The sequence below is a fragment of the Anguilla anguilla genome, chromosome 14 (assembly GCF_013347855.1).
Source record: "Anguilla anguilla isolate fAngAng1 chromosome 14, fAngAng1.pri, whole genome shotgun sequence".
NCBI classification, from domain to species: Eukaryota; Metazoa; Chordata; class Actinopteri; order Anguilliformes; family Anguillidae; genus Anguilla; species Anguilla anguilla.
The window spans coordinates 29,452,066-29,470,026 of NC_049214.1; the positions used below are offsets into that span (position 1 = coordinate 29,452,066).

Below are 17,961 nucleotides of genomic sequence, written 5' to 3' on the forward strand. Positions count from 1 at the left end.
TTGTATCTTTGCTTGCTTATTTATTTATTTATTTACCATGAATACTGTCATTTTAAATTACTTATGACAAACATACGATACATTGTGCCCAAGTTATAGCCAATTTCGTTGAAATGCAAGGATGTAGAGCCACATGAAAGGTAATCCGAATTAAATTTGAATTTTGTTATATAAAGAGGCCTCTATTGTCAATGTACTGTACGTTCTCAAAATATTATTTATTTAGTTCCAAAGCATCCAGTCTGCCAGACATACGGGTTGTCACGCGCAGATTTCAGCCGTAATGTCCCTTTAATGAGTGACTCGGACACGTCCTTACGGCATAAAGACGAGTGGCATTGTTATAATTACGTTACTACTGAGCAATTACTGTGAAACCGGTTGCACAGTTATGTGACAATGAAGGTTTGGATAAGAGGGAGCAAACATTAATTGTCACATTAACATAATAGCAGGACCATATAATTTGATATTTTTCCCATTTTTAGTTGATAATGGGCTCCAGGGAGAGGAGCGCGCGTGAAACACTGCGATGGACAGTTTGGCACGATCCGACTTCTCGGTTCATTTGGAGTAGAAACTTGTTGAAGTTCGGGGTATTTTACTGGTCTGCTTTCCCTTGCCTGTCAGCTCGAGGCTGGTCAGATTAAGACTGAGTAGCACCACTCCCAGCTAGCCTACTGACAATTTTATTATAGTAGATCTAGTATATATATTCGTCTTTGATCTTGTATATTACTTTTATTATTATTTCGTCTTATTATTTCGACTTTTTTCCATCTAAGTAATGATATTCAAACAGGAAGGACGTTTATACATGTACTGAGGGCAAAAACCCGACAGCTTAATTTCCACCAAACCATAATAATTATTATTATTATTATGATTATTATTTTTATTATAACAATAATTATTATTATTGTTATTAGGCCCTATTACAGCCGTGTTCTCAAAGGTAAAAAGTGATCACCATCGTCCCTCATTGATGAAGCCAGGAAAATACATTTAGAGGAAGCTACAACAATAATTGATTCGATGAACTTTAAAATCCCATAACAGACAGTGTTGCTACACCGTTCGATAGTAGTCTTGTATTGTTCGTATATGGCTACATCGTTTTTTCGGAAATTTGTTTTGCTTCCTAGTCACAATCTGGGGACAGATTAGGCTAACGTTGTGGCTAGCTTGATTGTGGACATCCACACCAACTAATTATTGTAATTATTGCTGTTCATAATATTCGTCGGCCAATGCATCATTTCGTTTTGGGGTTGCACGTGACCAGAACACAATGTCATAAAAATCCAAATAAATCAGGGAAATGGACATTCAAAAGAGGGATTTTTTAACAAAATCTGTGTACACTGGTAGCAAGACTTATCGCACTTAAAGTTAACTCACTTTTGACAATGATTCTCAAAGCACATTTAACAAATTTCATTTAAGTGAAGTTTGCATAGCCAAATACAGCATGGGTCAATTAATGTATATTACAGTTAGCCTAAGTACATTTTACGCTCATTCAGGCAGCTGAGGCATAGACTATCTTTGATGAAGCTCTTTCTTTTACAGTTCAATACAATTTCAGTTAAATTCATGTTCCATATCTGTCTCTACGCGACCGTACGCTCGTGCTGGGGGTGGAATGGAGGCATCAGGGAAATTGGTAGCTGCACACAGTAGAATGTTCAGTGTTAAATCAACTCTTGCGGAGTGCATATGGTCCCCATTGGACTCATATGTACTCTGTTAGGGTTGAATTAACACTGGAGATTTTACTGCGTAGGACCGTAGACAAATGCGTTCCCACTAATGTAAAAATCAAACTGACGTCCTTATTAGGCCTATATTTAGACACTGACTGCAACTGTTACGACTAAGACGATGGTAGTGATTATAACGACGGTGATGATAATGATGACGACAACGTAAGGGATTACTAATTCAGTTGGCCACCCTTTCAGGCTATTAGGCCACACCGTTTCGTCTGTCACTGTCAAAGTGGGTTGGCGTTTTCAGTGTCACTGGGCATTAATAATTGTCGCATATCGGGAACATCTGTATCGTGCTATTCCTGATTATTTTTCACTTCTCTGCATATAGAACGGCTGCCCTTTTCTGTGGGTATGCATATAACCATTTTTGTAAAATCTATCTACGAGGTTTTTGAGGAGGTTATTGTGGCCGTTTCCGCGGAAATACTGGCGAGGCGTTCCGGAGCTCGCTTGAAGTTAGAGGCGTGAGCGGTCTCGCGGCGCTCTGGACTGCCGACACCCTGATGTTTCAAACGGACGAGGATTACTACTGCATAAACCAGGAGGGGTGTGCAGGGAACGATCCAGGTAATTATACCCAGATAATCTTAATACGTGCCATATGATTTTTCATTCATGGTAATTTACCGTGGAAAATATTTACGCACTCATTTTCTCCGCATGATGATAATCCTCAATATAATATATTTTCGTTACCCCCGCAACAGTTGTCTCACGCCGAAAATATATTAAGCCAATTATATAGGAATTATTATTAACATATACATCAGGTTAACTGATTTATTGGTTTATTAGAAAAAATGTCATTTTTATGTGTGCAGTTAGTTTACTGACATAACAAGCAGCGTGTAATTGATCATATGAAGTTACGAAATATAGGTTTATACTGCTTACACAATCATAAACACAGCAGTTATAATAATAATAATAATAATAATACTAAGCAATTGTTATTCGTAATTGGTAATCGGTGGTTGTTGTCTATTAACATGCTTGTTACACACTACATTTGTATACAAAATATCAAATTAGGTTATTTCTGACTTTGAATTTCGAAATTTGCTCGATATTCAATTTCAGTTGTTTGGCTTTTTTCCTGCGACGAAATATTTGGAATTTAATTGCGTTCTGCTTAGCATGACTTGTGAATTTATCACGGTGACATTTTATTCTTTATTTAGTTCAATGCACTTCAATTACAATTATGTCAAGCGCACTAAATTTCGAAACCTCATAATTTCATAATTCGGTTACCAAGAGATTTCAGACCTGCTGCATATTGCTGAGGGTGATTTGTGAAATTTTCCACAATTTTTATTATATATCCACAGGACCCTTAAGTTAAATAATAACCACAATCGTCAGCTACCTTTCATTCAATCAAAAATAAACTGTATAGCTATAGAATCATCATAGGCTTGGAGTTAGCTATTCAAGAATGTTGCTATTTTACCAAAACGCATAATGACCTCAGTCCAACTGTATACGAATGAATGAAGACCCGTAATTAAGTTAAAACAAATTAAAAAAACATTTTTCTACCATTCAGGTGTTCATTTGTTGCCGCCATATGTTTTGTATCGCCTGTGAGTAGAATGCTGGTGCGGTGTATTTCTTCATTTATTTATTTATTGAGGGACCTACAGCTGACTTCCTCTTAATCCCAGCAGTCTGCATGAGTCTAAAGATAACTGAAGGCATGAAATAGGGGAGAGTCGCTATAAATGTAACGCATCATCATGTAACACGATCAGTACCTTTTTGCACACTGCTACTACAGTAACTATTTCAAGTGTGAACCTGTGCAATTAAGTCCTCTACCGCGTGCCAATGTAATTCAACAATCTTCGTGGGAAATATTTCAAAAAAAAAAAAAAACGTTTTTGAGCTAGCTACGTAAAAATCTGTTCCGGAAGTACTTTTTGGATATAATGCATTATTTCTATTTACATTTATCATATCATAGATCATTTTAAGCAACCATCTGTCATTTAAAAGTTAGTGGTTTTCTGAGTGAATCTTTGCTAGAATCGTTTGCTAAGTTGGTACTCAGGGCGGCCATTTTTTTTATTTTTTTTTATTTAACCTTTATTTATCCAGGGTAGAGATAAGGAACACTACATGGTGTTGCAAACGGTCTTCATGTAGTGTTCTTTTTGGGATACATTAGGCATTTTAAATGATGTTAAATAGTTTGTTAAATAAATTAATTGTACTCAGCGTGTTTGACTTTCTAAATTGCTTCAGTGTTTATTGTTAAATGTTATTAATTTGCTTGTTGACATAGCATCATTTTATGGATGTCCCCTGGGTTCTTCAGCGAAAATAGGCAACCACCTGGTCACAGGCATTTATAATGAGCACACACCAGATTGGTCTGTATAGTAGGCTATTTGCTTTAAAGCTTACCTGGGTGTTGAGAAACAAACAAAAGCAGCTTTCCTCAACGATCTGAACCTTGTCACAACTCACTTCACGGTAAGTCACGAAGTTGCTTGTGCATCAGTGTTTACGCACTGCTTTTTGGCTGGACCGCAAGAGCGGGGCCAGCCCGACAAACGCGAATGTCTGTGACTGAGTGACTGAGTGAGTGATGAAGTTACACCATTGGTCGACCGAGTTATGAAGTTACACCATTGGTCGGCCGGAACACGTGTGTTAGGTCCAGCCATGTACTATGTTTTGACCTGGTCTTGTTCATGAATAAAGCCCCATGCTTCCTAATCTGAGGATGTGGCTGGTCTCACATTACCATTGGAAATGTGTTTCCTTGATTAACATTAATATATGCAGACAAAAACCTCCATGCCTACATTATAAGGCGTTTTCATTTACTGTTACAATTATTCCGCTCCTCTGTTACAGTTATACCGACTAGGTTGTATGAATGGAACATCATACTGCTTGTACTTTGGTTTAAATTCTATCTCGATTACGTTATGACTGTCTTTGAAACGCGTAGTGACTACTGACATGTCAAGCTGTTTGAAGTAAAATGTCATAGTTATAGGCTCAATATTTTCTGGACTAAATGAGCCAAATCCAAAAACTACTAGTACTACTTACATTATTTTATTTGCCTTTTCCATTGAGGCATTTCTTTGAAGGGAATGGACTGCACGTATGATGTCGATTTGGAAGAACTGTGTCCAGTTTGCGGCGATAAGGTTTCCGGATACCACTACGGTCTGCTGACCTGTGAAAGTTGTAAGGTATTTTAAAATGTCACAGCTTTGTCATTTTAACTGATGTAATAATAAATTATGGCTGTATTCTATGTATTATTGTTGCTATCTTCCGTTATTTTGTTAGATGAGGGCGAATGCGATGCTATTTTAAATTATTATTATTATTATTATTATTATTATTATTATTATTAACAACATGTAGGCTTGTATATAGGTTATTGTATAGGAGTCATAATAAAAACTTTCTTTCACTAGGGTTTTTTCAAGAGAACGGTTCAAAACAATAAGAGGTACAATTGCGCAGAAAACCAAGATTGCAAAATTGACAAAACGCAAAGGAAAAGATGTCCCTTTTGTCGCTTTCAGAAATGCATCACTGTCGGAATGAGATTAGAAGGTAAGAAAGAAAACTGAGAAATATCTGGTTCTTATTAGCCTTTTCTATAGCTAAATGATGGAGGAATAACGATACACCCTTAATTCTATCAAATTTATCAATCTATCCCAGTACTCGGTCACGACGTAAGTCTTGGTTTTCCATTCATTCAAAAACAAATTAGCACTTCATAAGTCCTTGTTCTCGTGTTTATAGAACATAATAAGCTAACTGACATTTCATTTATTTAGTATGGTTAGGCTTCAAATACCGATTGTTGGCCTAAATTAAGTAATGGCATTTAACAGTCAGCGCCTGCTTAGTAGTATCAGGTTTAAGAACAAGACGAAAAATGCATAACCTATTCGCAGCTGAACATTTGGGTTCAGACTGGGCTCAAAAGCAGTTTCCATACAGTATGTAGGCTAATACAAACATTAGCCTGTATCATACACCGCTGTAATTATATTTTTAAATCCTGGCATGTGTTGAAATTAGTATCACTTCTGTGTGGGATTAGTGTACCTGTGAAGAGTAATAGTGGTACATTTCTTCCATGTTGGATATTATATGCATAGATGTGTCTAAGTACAAACTCATAGCCATATCATTACAAACCTCATCACTACCAGCGAAGGTCACAAGCCTACAAGCACGTGAAGCTGTTGTCAAGCTGTGTTGTAGATTGGCAGCTGTTGGCAATCCAATTCTAAGAGAAATGAACCTCAGCAAGAACTTTGGCTAAAATGGCTTATCGTGTAAATGAATGGGCTCATAAATTGTCCAACAACAAAAAACAGATTTGGTCAAATTATCATGCCTTCCAAAGTACTGATTGGACACCAGAAGCTCAATCTTGGTCTCGATATGAGAACACTCTCAGAAAAAAAAGTGTTCTCTGGCTTGTCTCCAGAGGGGAAACCTTTTTATTTCTTTATGGGACCCTCTATGGTAGTTGTGAAAAGAGTGAAAGCTCCCAGATTGAGTCATTTTGCTCAACTGACAACACTTGAACCTGATAGGGTTCCTCTATGGAGACAGAGAGGAGCATTTTGGAACCCTTTCTTTTGACGAGTGTACCAGTAAACTTCCAAAACCCCATTCCATTGGAACTTCCATTTTTAAAAATAATGTTTGTTATCTATCTGAAACATGAGCGTGTTTCTGATGGCTCTGGTGGTCTTCTCTCCATCCTGACTTTGGCCAGCGGTGCGGGCAGACCGCATGCGGGGCGGCAGGAACAAGTTCGGCCCGATGTACAAGCAGGACCGGGCCCTGAAGCAGCAGAAGAAGGCTCTGATCCGGGCCACGGGCCTGAAGCTGGAATCTGGGCCTCTGCTCCCGGCCCCTCCTCAAACGGACTGCACGTTCACCCCCAGCCCCCAGTGCCCCTCCCCCATGCTGAAGGCCCCGGCCCAGCCCCTCCAAGACCCTCCGGGCTACACCCCCTTTGCCATGTCAGCGCCCGGGCCTTTCCCGGGTCTGTACCAGTACGGTTCCGCCCCCTTACCCAATCGGGCCATTAAGTCGGAGATGTCCGACCCCTCCTGCTCTCCGGACTCCCTGACGGGCTTCGGTTTCCAGGATGGCGGCTGCCTGTCAGTATCGCCGCAGCAACCTGGGACCGTTGCCACGGCGCCAGCGCTGGTGCTGGAGCTCCTGCACTGCGAACTGGACGAGGCGCAGGTGCGGGCTCGGATACTGGAGCACCTGCAGCAGGAGCAGGCCGGGCTGGGCCGGCTGGACCGCACCGGTGCCTTCGGCCTCGTGTGCCGCATGATGGACCAGATGCTCTTCTCCGTGGTGGACTGGGCCCGCGGCTGCGTCTTCTTCAAGGAGCTCAAGGTAGGCCAAGCTGGGGGTGGCATGGCTCCAGGGGGGGCGGGGCTCTGGAGGGGGCGGGGCGGGGCTCTGGGGTGTGTGTGTGAGTCTGGGTGTGCTGTGTGGGCAGCTGTGTGGTATAATGGTTAGTGGACAGGGCTTGCCACTTAGAGGTTGCAGGTTTGATTCAGAGGAGGAGCACTGAATCTGAACTGCTTCAGTAAATGCCCAGCGGTATAAACGCATTGCATGTAAAGCAATGTGGAATCTGTGGAATCAACTCTTACAGAGTACATTTTACTCTAATAAAGTACATGTCCATGTTGGAGTCATATAATCTCTGTTAGAGTTGAATTCACACGGGACATTTTACTGTGTACACGTATGCCATGTCTGCCGCTCTGGGTAAGAGCATCTGCTGTGAGTCTGAGCCGTGGAGACTGGGGTATGGGTGTGGACTGGGGTGTAGGTGTGCCGCATGATTGATTCTGGGTCTGGGTGGGTGTGTGTCCCACATCACTACTTTGTTTCCCTTTGGTGATGCACAGGAGAGTTCAATCAGGAAATGGTCCATTTCTTACAGGGAGTTTTGACTTTTTAGTCTTTGTATTCTGTACTGAGGGATGTCTGAACTGATAAAGAGGGCAGGTGCAATTTTGCACAATACGTTTTTGAAGCACTGTTTTGTGTCCTCGATAAAGTGAGATGTACATGCTTTGGACCTCACAATCCATTCCTCTTGGTCGTTCACTGTAAAAAAAAATTCTGTGAATTTTATGGCAAAAGTCTGTAAAATAACACAGGTACGAAATTGTAAACAGCTGAAATGTAAATAATTGTGTTATTTACGGGGAACTACTGTCATAGATTTAATGTTTGTTAGATACACAGCCTGCTACTGTATGATTAACAGATCATTACCGTTCTTTATACAGTACCCAGTTGCCAGTACTGTGAAATATACAATTTTTTTTTTTACCGTGTTGTGTTTTATACGTTCTCCCTCCCTCATCCCTGGTTTTAAACTCTGCATGTCAGAGGGACGCTCGGTAACTCGGTTACCTGTGCTTTCGGCTCTGCTTGAGGTCCTGTCTGTATTCCAATGGTAACTTCAGATGTCCGGCCTTTGTCCACTCCCACTTATAAATAGGCAGCCAATGGGAACTGTTAGAGATTCCCCGATGACAGGTACATAATTTCCAAAGCTCAGAATGTCCAGCTTCCCGCCCAGTTAGTTTGGTATGCGTGTGTGTATGTGTGTGTGGTTTTGTGGAGTGTGTGTGTGTGTGCATGCTGTTTGTAGAGCGTGTGTGTGCACGTGTATTATGTGGTAAGAGTGTGTGACCGTCTGGTGGGCTGTGGGGCAGGGGTGCAATCAGAGGGTGCCGACAGCCCCTCTCATCACCAGATCAAGGAATCCCCGCCAGAGTGGCCCGTATTTCACCCCACGCCCCGCCCCGCTCCACCCCGACGGTCTCCCTCCACACGCACACCTGTCGATCACACCTCCTGAGGGCTGCTTCTCTTGTCACACGCTTGTCATTCTACCCCAGTTTAAACGTTTACTCTCTTCTTTTGCCCTTTGAACGTTTTATAACTGTGCATCTGTGAGTGTGTGTGTGTGTGTTGTGCGGTAGGAAAACATGCCAGTCTTTGACCAAATTATTGTTCCTGGTCTCCTGGCTCTTTTATTTTCTCTATGAATGGCCCCAAATGCATAGAATATGTACCCTTGCCAATTCTTTTCTCCACTATTCACTTTATGATGCAAAGCATACTACTGGTTTTATTCTACAGACATGACAGTCTTGCTGTGCTATGCACTGTTCTGTAAAAGTGGAACATGTTGAATGCTTAAATGTAAATATAAATGCAAGTCTCTCTCTCTCTTTCTCACCCACACACGCATGCATGTGCACACGCACGCACACACACACATAGGCGTATATTTCCTATTTCCTCATGTATACCCACATGTAGCTACACATGGAAATAAGGAGTGTAGGTCATTGGTGAATGGAGTGAAGGAACAGACCAACCTCAATGTAATATGTATCTGAAATATTTTGCACAATTATTTAGATGTCAGTAAAATTTGTAAACTAACACATTTGTAAAATGTGTATGTAGGTGTGTGTGTATGTGCGTTGGTCTTTCTGTGTATATGTGTGTATGTGTGTGTGTGTGTGTGTGTGTGTGTGCATGTGTGTGTGTTTGTACAAGCACAACATCGAGGTGAAGATTCAGCATGAGGACATCATCGTCCAGCCCCGCACCTTGCTGCTCATTTGATGTGCTGATGGCAGGTTTCCACTCTCTTTGTCTCAGCGTGGGACAGGTGAGAGCTGACAGGTGACAGGTGTATTGATCCCTTCGCTGTGACAGAATAGAGGTAATCCAGGCCCAAGAAATGACCTGCAGGTATATTTACCTGGGAGAGACACAAGCCCTGCCCAACCTATCCTGACTGCCGAGAGCAAAGCATGATGGGTCCAACGGTCTGATGCGCTGGGTCTGATCCTGACCTACTGTGGGGGAGTTGGGGGCTATTTAAAAAATGTAAGCAGGTCGGACTGCTATATAACTGCTACTGCTAGCCTCCTGCTATTGTAGCACAGGTGTGTTTGAGGAAGGGTGTGGCCAGGTGTGTTTCAGGATGGGTGTGGCCAGGTGTGTTTCAGGATGGGTGTGGCCAGGTGGGTTTGAGGTTGGGTATGGCCAGGTGGGTTTGAGAATGGGTGTGGCCAGGTGTGTTTAAAGATGGGTGTGGCCAGGTGCATTTGAGGATGGTGAGGTGCGGGATGTGTTATGCAAAAGCTCTGAAACTGGCCTTGGCCAGGTGTTGGGTGTGGGCAGGTGAACCGTGTAAGGGGTGTGGTAATTAGCCTTTGAGGTAGTTTTTACTTCCGGCAGATTATTGATGAATTATTGTTTTTCCAGAAGTAAAAAAAAAAAGAAATTTTCATGTGATTCTGTTTGTAAAAAAATGTTTTGTTGAAAATTCCCCCGGGATCCTGCAGAATAAAATTGCACTGGCTCGTTGAGCGTTAAAGTGTCTGGTTTGTGTGGGCCCAGGTCTGGGGCCTGGTGTGCAATGTGCGGCACGTGTCACAGCAGGCTGTGCAGTGGTCAGAGTTACGGACTACGAAGGCTGTGGGAGATTAAATATTCTCCAGTAATGATTAAGGTCTGTAAATACATACAAACTACTGCATCATCTGAAGGGAACAGCATTATATTACTTTCAAGTAAATGCTTGTCAACGACATACTTAACTTCTATCTATATCCCGGCATTAATTGACAAATATTCTAAACAGTTTCATTCAGACAGAGGCCAGGGTTGCCAGATTGAGAACATATTAACCAATATGTGCAGCACAGAGAGAGGATTCACCTGTCAGGAAACACCATGCTCCTCAACTATGAGGGCACTGAACAGATAAGACTTAAGGCCAGACTTGAAGACTAAAAGAGCATCAGTGTCTGGAATATCAGTGAGCTTGTAAACCTGGCGTAAACAGCAAAAATAAATCTGACATCCGCTTTGTTCGTCAGTTAAAGTTAACGATGGTGCGTGCAGCGGGTGGACTGAGTCTGTGTGTGAGGAGGTCTTGGTGGCTAGTGAGAGACTCGACACACAGCGGGAGAGGTCGTTGGCACAGACGATACCTGAAAGTCTGCAAGTTAAGGCTCTCACTTCCTAAAAACATGTCCTCCAAGGCCTGGGCCGATTTTCAAATGCTTGCTACTGTCTGTTGGCTTTGGAGATGAAATGTCTGTTGAGCGGGGTCATCTAAAGACTGAAAGGAGCGTGACATTCACTGGTGTCGTAGCTCATTTTAAATGGCCCTTTGACAGTCAAGGACAGTTAATGTTCACTTTCAGCTGTCCTTGACTATCATTCCAATAGCAGACTTCTTTCCAGAATTTCACATTACAGGTGATCATTTTGGTTTGCTGTATGATGTATTGTAGTATTTTATTCGGGGTCTGTTAGTTGTTGTGCTGCACAACAACCCTGGCTGTAGATAGTAGTGTGTGTGTGTGTGTGTGTGTGTGTGCACGTGTGCATGTGTGTGTGTGCACGTGTGTGTGTGTGTGTGTGTGCACATGTGCATGTGTGTGTGTGTGTGTGTGTGTGTGCACATGTGCGTGTGTGTTTCTGCGCATGTGTGTGTGTGTGTGTGCACATGTGCGTGTGTGTTTCTGCGCATGTGTGTGTGTGTGTGTGTGCACATGTGCATGTGTGTGTGTGTGTGTGTGTGTGTGTGCACATGTGCGTTAGAGCGTCTCCTCCTCTCTCTGCAGGTGGGGGATCAGATGAAGCTGCTGCATAACTGCTGGAGTGAGCTGCTTCTGCTGGGTCACATCTACAGACAGATACAGCACAGCAAAGAGGACAGTGTGCTGCTGGTCACCGGACAGGAAGTCAGTGTGCAATACATTCCACTCACTTTTACAATCTGAAACACCTGCCAAATATCACTCATCCCAAGCAATGCTAATACCAATAAAATACGACCTTCGATATCCAATGTAAAATACTGTTGTGAAAACATTGTCTATTATTAATTATTTTATATTTTTTCATCTTTGAAGTAGTGCATTATTTGAAATGTATTTCAAATATTAACAAAATTGTAGTGAATAATCATAGATTACATAAAAACGTATCTTTAAGTGTTAAAATTCAAATGTTTCATTTGTATTTTAGAAATCGTCCTTGTAAGATTATGCCATTGATATCAAATTAAACATTGTTTAAAGTCATAAATAAAATAAATTACTTTTTCAAATACAAAGTCAAGAACTATATTGGAATTTATTGTAATGCATAGACACACAAAAGCAGTGCTTGCAGTGATGAGACCTGCTGTGTTTTGGCAGATTGAAATCTCTTCCACTGCTGACCAGGCGGGGGCGATACTGAGCAGCCTGGTGCAGAGCTGCCAGGAGCTGGTGAGGAAACTGCAGGCTCTGCAGGTGGACCGTGGAGAGATTGCCTGCTTCAAGTTCCTCATCCTCTTCAACCCCGGTAAGCTCATATCCTGGAAAAGAAACCACTGGAGAAGCCAAATCCGCAGGTAATACAGTACCATGTACATTGCACAGACCACAATGTTGCCAAACGTTTATACCCATATTCCCACTGTGGAGCTGGAACCAGGCTGGCTCATTATATCCCTTTCCCACCGTAGACCTGGAACCAGGCTGGCTCATTTCCCCCTTTCCCACTGTAGAGCTGGAACCCAGCTGGTTTAAGTAAAATCAGCTCTCATATGGTGTTAGTGACTTGATTTCTATTTGACGTCATTTTGCCATACCTGAAGTTTTGCTGGAGTGAATATGTGTGAATGTGGGTAAAATTCTGCTTTAACTTTCTGCCCATATATTCTTGTAAACACTCTTCATTCTTTTCACTTTAAAAATCCTGTTCTGTAGTTGAAAAACCAATCAAAAATGACCTGACCCCCGCTAAGCTCTAACATTTTAAAGAGTGCTATTTCAATTTATTCCACATTGAAAATGAAATGCAAGTTCAAATGTAAATTGATGGCAACTGATTTGTAATTGAGGGCAGATACATGCCCATCAATTAATTCGGCTATTATGCACTTAAAAGGTGGGGAAAACACAGGACGGATTTCTTCATTTATTTTGCTTTTGAGTCGGTAATGGGTTTAATTAGAGTTTGGGCTCTTTGAAAAGGCACGGTGTACAAAGAGCCCTCGTTCTGTGAGAACTCTAAACAGACGCTTAATGGACTGACCCATCGCTGGTTTCTGTGCCTCACAGCCGAGCTGCAGACGCTCCGCAGCGGAGGACAAAAAGCCCTTTTTCTCGCACAGATTCACTTAAGGGACAGCAATTTACTGCTGGCTCGGCACCAACAAAAGGGCCTGTCAATAATGAGCACGTCCGTGGGACCTGGAATATTCCGCATATCTATGCGTTTGGAGGCCTCTCTCTCTCTCTCTCTCTCTCTCTCTCTTTCTCGCTCTCTCTCTCTGTCTCTCTCGCTCTCTCTCTCTCCCACTCTCTCTCACTTTCTCTCTCTCTCTCTCTGTCTCTCTCGCTCTCTCTCTCTCCCTCTCTATCTCTCTCTTTCTCACTCTCTCTCTCTCTGCAATTCACTTCCCACTCTCTTCTCTTTCTCAAATTCTCTCTATTATTCCTCCTTGTTGTCTCCATCTCTTTGTACGATTCTCTCTTATTCTCTCATCGTCTTTCTTGTTCTCTATTTTACTCTCTTCTCAAACACAGGGAATGCCTGTCACTCCCTCTCACTTTCTTCCTCATTCCTGCTCTCTCTCTCTCTCTGCTGTGAATCCCCCATTCAGTCGAGTTAGATTTATCAGGGAATGTTGTGCTCACCTTGAAAGAGATGGCAATGAAAAGATTACTCAGAATATATGATTATCTCCAGAATGTTGCGCACTGTGCCCAGATGCTTCTGGGCAAGAAGAAATTAGAGGAACAGGCTGATCACCCGAGAGACTGACACACACACACACACACACACACACACAAATTATTGTAGATACATTCATGCACATACACATTCTTTTTTACCCACATAAATGTATTAGGCACACACAGACACAAATGCACATGTCCCATAAGAACACATCTGCATAGACACATGTATGCATTCTTATGCACTTACACTACATAAACATGCAGAAAAAATGAATTTGTGGACACACAAGCAGCTGTTATACAGAAAAATGTGGACGACTGCACGAAAGACCATTCATAACAGAAAATTCATGTATACAAACGTGCATGGAGAGGGTCTGCATTTAAGAGCTTTTCAGCTGAATAGTTTCAAAAGTTCTGGTTTGACAAGCGCAGTTGGTTCCCTTGAAAAACACCGATTATTGTTTTCCCCTTGTCACAAAATATTTCTGTTGAGCCGTGTCTGACTGTTTAGTGTCTAGTTCTCCTGTCGGTTTGGAATACAGTAGCAAGTTGATCTCTCGCCTTCTCAGTTCAATTCAATTCATTTGAGTTCAGTTCAATTTGATGATGCTTTAATGGCAGAACTGGAGTGTCATTGCCAGAGCATATGCGAAGCATGATGAAATACGAAATAGCTAACTATGTCAAACATGCGTGATGAACTATAATCAAATTAATTTTATATTAATGTTATATAGTACCTAATATAATCACACATTTCTCAATCCTTTTCTCCACTTCCACGGTCTCTGTGGCCCTCTTCCTTCCATCATTATCTTTTTTCACTTCCTCTCTCTCTCTGTCTTTCTCTCTCTTACCCTCTGTTCAAGAATGCTTTATTGGAATAGAATATATTATATATCATAATGTATTACAGTATATTGACAAAGCTTTACAAGTACTTCTACACACAAACATTTATTTATTTATTTATTTATTTATTTATGTTTGTTTCTTTGTTTGTTTGCTTATTTTCCAGTATCTCTCTAGTTTGTTCTACTGTGTCCCTCAGGTTTTGGCAGACATGCCTGCTAATTTTGTGCAGCACCATTTCTCTCCCAGTAGAATTTGCAAGAAGTTCTGGGAATTTTTGCAGTTGGCTTTCCAGTTGATCCCAAAATTGTTTGATGGGGGTTGAGGTCAGGGCTCTGTGCAGGCCAGTCAAGTTCTTCCACACCCTTTATTGATGAAACCATTTCTATATGGACCTCACTGTGTGTCTGGGGGCATTGCCATGCTAAGACAGGAAAGGGCCTTCCCCAAATTGTTGGGGAAGGACAGAATCATCTAGAATGTGAGTGTATGCTCTGTCATTAAGTTTTGTCTTCACTGGAACTAAGGGGCCTAGCCCAAAACATGAAAAACTGCCCCAGACCAAGGGGTGTCCTGATACTTTTGGTCCTATAGTGTAGCTTATCAGGATGTGCAAGTGGTGTTAGTTTATTATTACTTTTTGGATACATAGTAATTTGGCTGTGATCTACTGTAATAGGAGTGTTTGTGACAGTAAAGGCTCACAGAGAAACAATGACATCTTTCTCTCTTTGCGCTGGTGCAGATGTGAAGTTTCTGGAAGGCCAGCAGTTTGTGGAGAGCGTGCACGAGCAGGTGAGCGCGGCTCTACTGGAGCACACGCTCTGCAACTACCCGCAGTCCCTGGACAGGTTCGGCCGGCTGCTGCGTCGGCTGCCCGAGCTGCGCAGCCTGAGTGCGCAGGCGGAGGACTACCTGTGCTACAGGCACCTGAGCGGGGAGGTGCCCTGCAACAGCCTGCTCATCGAGATGCTGCACGCCAAGAGGGCCTGCTCCTGAGGCTCTGCCTCCTTCCACCCTAACCGCCCATCCAGTAAGCAGACACCTCCCACTGTATGAAAGCCTACTATTGAGGCTCCGCCTCCTTCCACCCTAACCGCCCATCCAGTAAGCAGACACCTCCCACTGTATGAAAGCCTACTATGGAGGCTCCGCCTCCTTCCACCCTAACCACCCATCCAGTAAGCAGACACCTCCCACTGTATGAAAGCCTACTATTGAGGCTCCGCCTCCTTCCACCTTAACCACCCATCCAGTAAGCAGACACTCTGGAGGCTCCGCCCTTTACTGCCTTAACCTCCAATTCAGTGACTCCTCCCTCAGTAGGAGGGAGCCATTTTGCATCAGTTTGTGCAAAGAGTTTGAGTATCTCATATTTCCCCTCTGTTGCTACTTTTTAAGCTAATTTTCTTCCATGCATGTTCAATTTCTCAAGTAGGCAATGCTGCTCCAATGTTCCCGGTTTATGAAACGGAACCTTTTTAACTCTCAAATGTTCTCGTGTGAGTGCCATGTAATTTGTGGATGTACAGAAACAGCATTTACAGCACATGCGTGGATCCGAGAGCCCGAGCACCGGCCCCTTTTGCCCAACGTGCCCCTATGATACGGCAAAAAAGTTTTCTAAATATTATTATTGTTGCTGTCATTAAGTTTCATTAATTCATTTAGATAACGTGTATTCTGTAAAATAACTGTTTGACATAAAGCTGTTTTTCTAGGTTGGTATGCCCTTTTCTTACTTTCAGCACCTGCCCCTGGTTGGCAAGGAGAAACCTCGGTAACACGGTACAGCGTACCTAAAAATAAATAAATAAATGAATGTACTATTGCATTTCAATAACAGTCAACAGCGCATATTCTCCGTCTGTGAGTCAAGCTTGTCCTTTCTTTCGGCGAGGCAAAAAAAAGCTGAGATTGAGGCAACGAAAATAGTCGCCGCGCTTCTGTAGCGGAAGCTCTTTCAATAAAAAGCTGATGGAAATTAAACGACGGTGACAAAAGTTTGTGTGCGCGTGGCGGCCGGAATGAAAAGGATGTTCGAAGCTACGCCCACGCACACCGCCGCAGCTCCGCCAGGAAGGCGCGAACTCCTACACATCCACTACACCATTGTGCGACTATTGTGAGAAAGGTGTTGAATAGGAAGATCAGGAAGCAAACAACATGTCGACTAAACGCGCCGCTGACGGGTTTGATGCTAGCAGCTGCGAAGACACATCAGTTATGAGTATTTAAGTTTTTATACTGTACGTGTAGTCCTACATTCATTTTTGAAAAATGAATACTAGAGGGAATAATAGTGCCATAAAAATGATTTATAAATACCATAATAATATATGTTCAAAAAGTGATTGATATTATTAAAAGGAAGCATCAGGAATAAGTGAATGGAAAGCAAATGTTTTTGTTGAGTTGCTGAGAGAAAAATTCTCGCTGAGAAAGAATATGAGTGTGGTCCATGATGCCCATGATAGTTTCAGAATTAAAGACCACATTACAGTTACTTTATTTTATTTTATTTTTGAACAGTTTGTTCTGGCATGTAGGCCTGCCTGTTTGTTTCATAGTGGTTTCTTAGCCTTGGTAACAACAGTTATACCTCCCTGTAACATTATAAAAATGCTGCACGAACGCGTGGCCTTTTCAGACCGTAATAGACAATCTGACATTCCAGGCATTCAGTTTTGACAATAGATTGTGTCCCTTTTCAAGAGAGCACAATGCTTTGCCTGTTATGAATCTCTACTGTAGAGCATGTTTATATGTAAAATATGTGATGATATATCTGTACAGGAACTAAAATAAAAAAGAGCAAAAAAATGGAATATAAGCATAAATGTGCATATACATGTATTTATATGAGTTGCATTTTGCATTTGTGCTTGTGTTTCATTTGACCGTGCCATTTTTAGAGTGCTCGGTTGTCTGGTTGGTGGGAGCGGACTGTAAGCATTTACCTTTAGAGGTCATAATGTCACATGTCCCAGTGCACTGGAGCTTTCCCTTTCAAAGTGGGAAACATCCTCAATAAATCAACCAAATTTTATTTATATAGGCCTAGTACATTTTCCCAAGACTTGGCCACAGCGTGCTTTAGAGTAGGCTGTAACCCGGCCTAAACCCTGGCAAAGCACGCCAGGGGCAGCAGTGTCAGGGAAAACATGGCTGCACTAAATGCTGCTCTAGAGATTAATTCACCATTAGCAGAGCAGTTAGGCCACCTTGGGGGTGGATGGCTACAATATATTTTCATTTGTATTGTTAAATGTTTCAAATAACATGTAGAAATACACTGCAAAATATACAAATTTTCGCTGCTTTGGTCTCAGTGGGATAAACAGTGTCTTTTTTTTTTTTTTTTTTTTTTACAAAAGAAGGTAGAGCAGACAGGCCATCGTACTTTTTGCTTTATCTAGACAGGTAGAAAGCAGAGAGGGTGACATGTAGAGATGGGACTATAACTCAGAAGATGCTATGGCAGGCGATCAAACCCCCACCCCATGCAAGAGGATTTCTTTATG

General features: G+C 42.1%; 1 protein-coding gene across 1 annotated transcript; it reads left to right on the plus strand.

Annotated features, from left to right (window-relative positions):
• The first annotated feature begins 2,048 nt into the window (after nt 1-2,048).
• Nucleotides 2,049-15,436, plus strand: LOC118213135 (steroidogenic factor 1-like). Its single transcript, XM_035391851.1, has 7 exons — nt 2,049-2,342; nt 4,869-4,987; nt 5,219-5,360; nt 6,547-7,184; nt 11,471-11,590; nt 12,050-12,197; nt 15,183-15,436. Exons 1-7 carry the CDS (start codon nt 2,279-2,281, stop codon nt 15,434-15,436), a joined length of 1,485 nt encoding a protein of 494 aa, XP_035247742.1. The 5' UTR covers nt 2,049-2,278.
• The last annotated feature ends 2,525 nt before the right edge of the window (nt 15,437-17,961 follow it).

What these genes read in the sequence shown, in the direction of transcription:
- LOC118213135 (XM_035391851.1), top strand. Translation starts at nt 2,279, where the DNA reads ATGTTTCAAACGGACGAGGATTACTACTGCATAAACCAGGAGGGGTGT. An exon ending in TCTTCTTCAAGGAGCTCAAG is followed by an intron (nt 7,185 to 11,470) that starts GTAGGCCAAGCT and finishes CTCTCTCTGCAG; the next exon opens with GTGGGGGATCAGATGAAGCT. An exon ending in TGCTGGTCACCGGACAGGAA is followed by an intron (nt 11,591 to 12,049) that starts GTCAGTGTGCAA and finishes GTGTTTTGGCAG; the next exon opens with ATTGAAATCTCTTCCACTGC.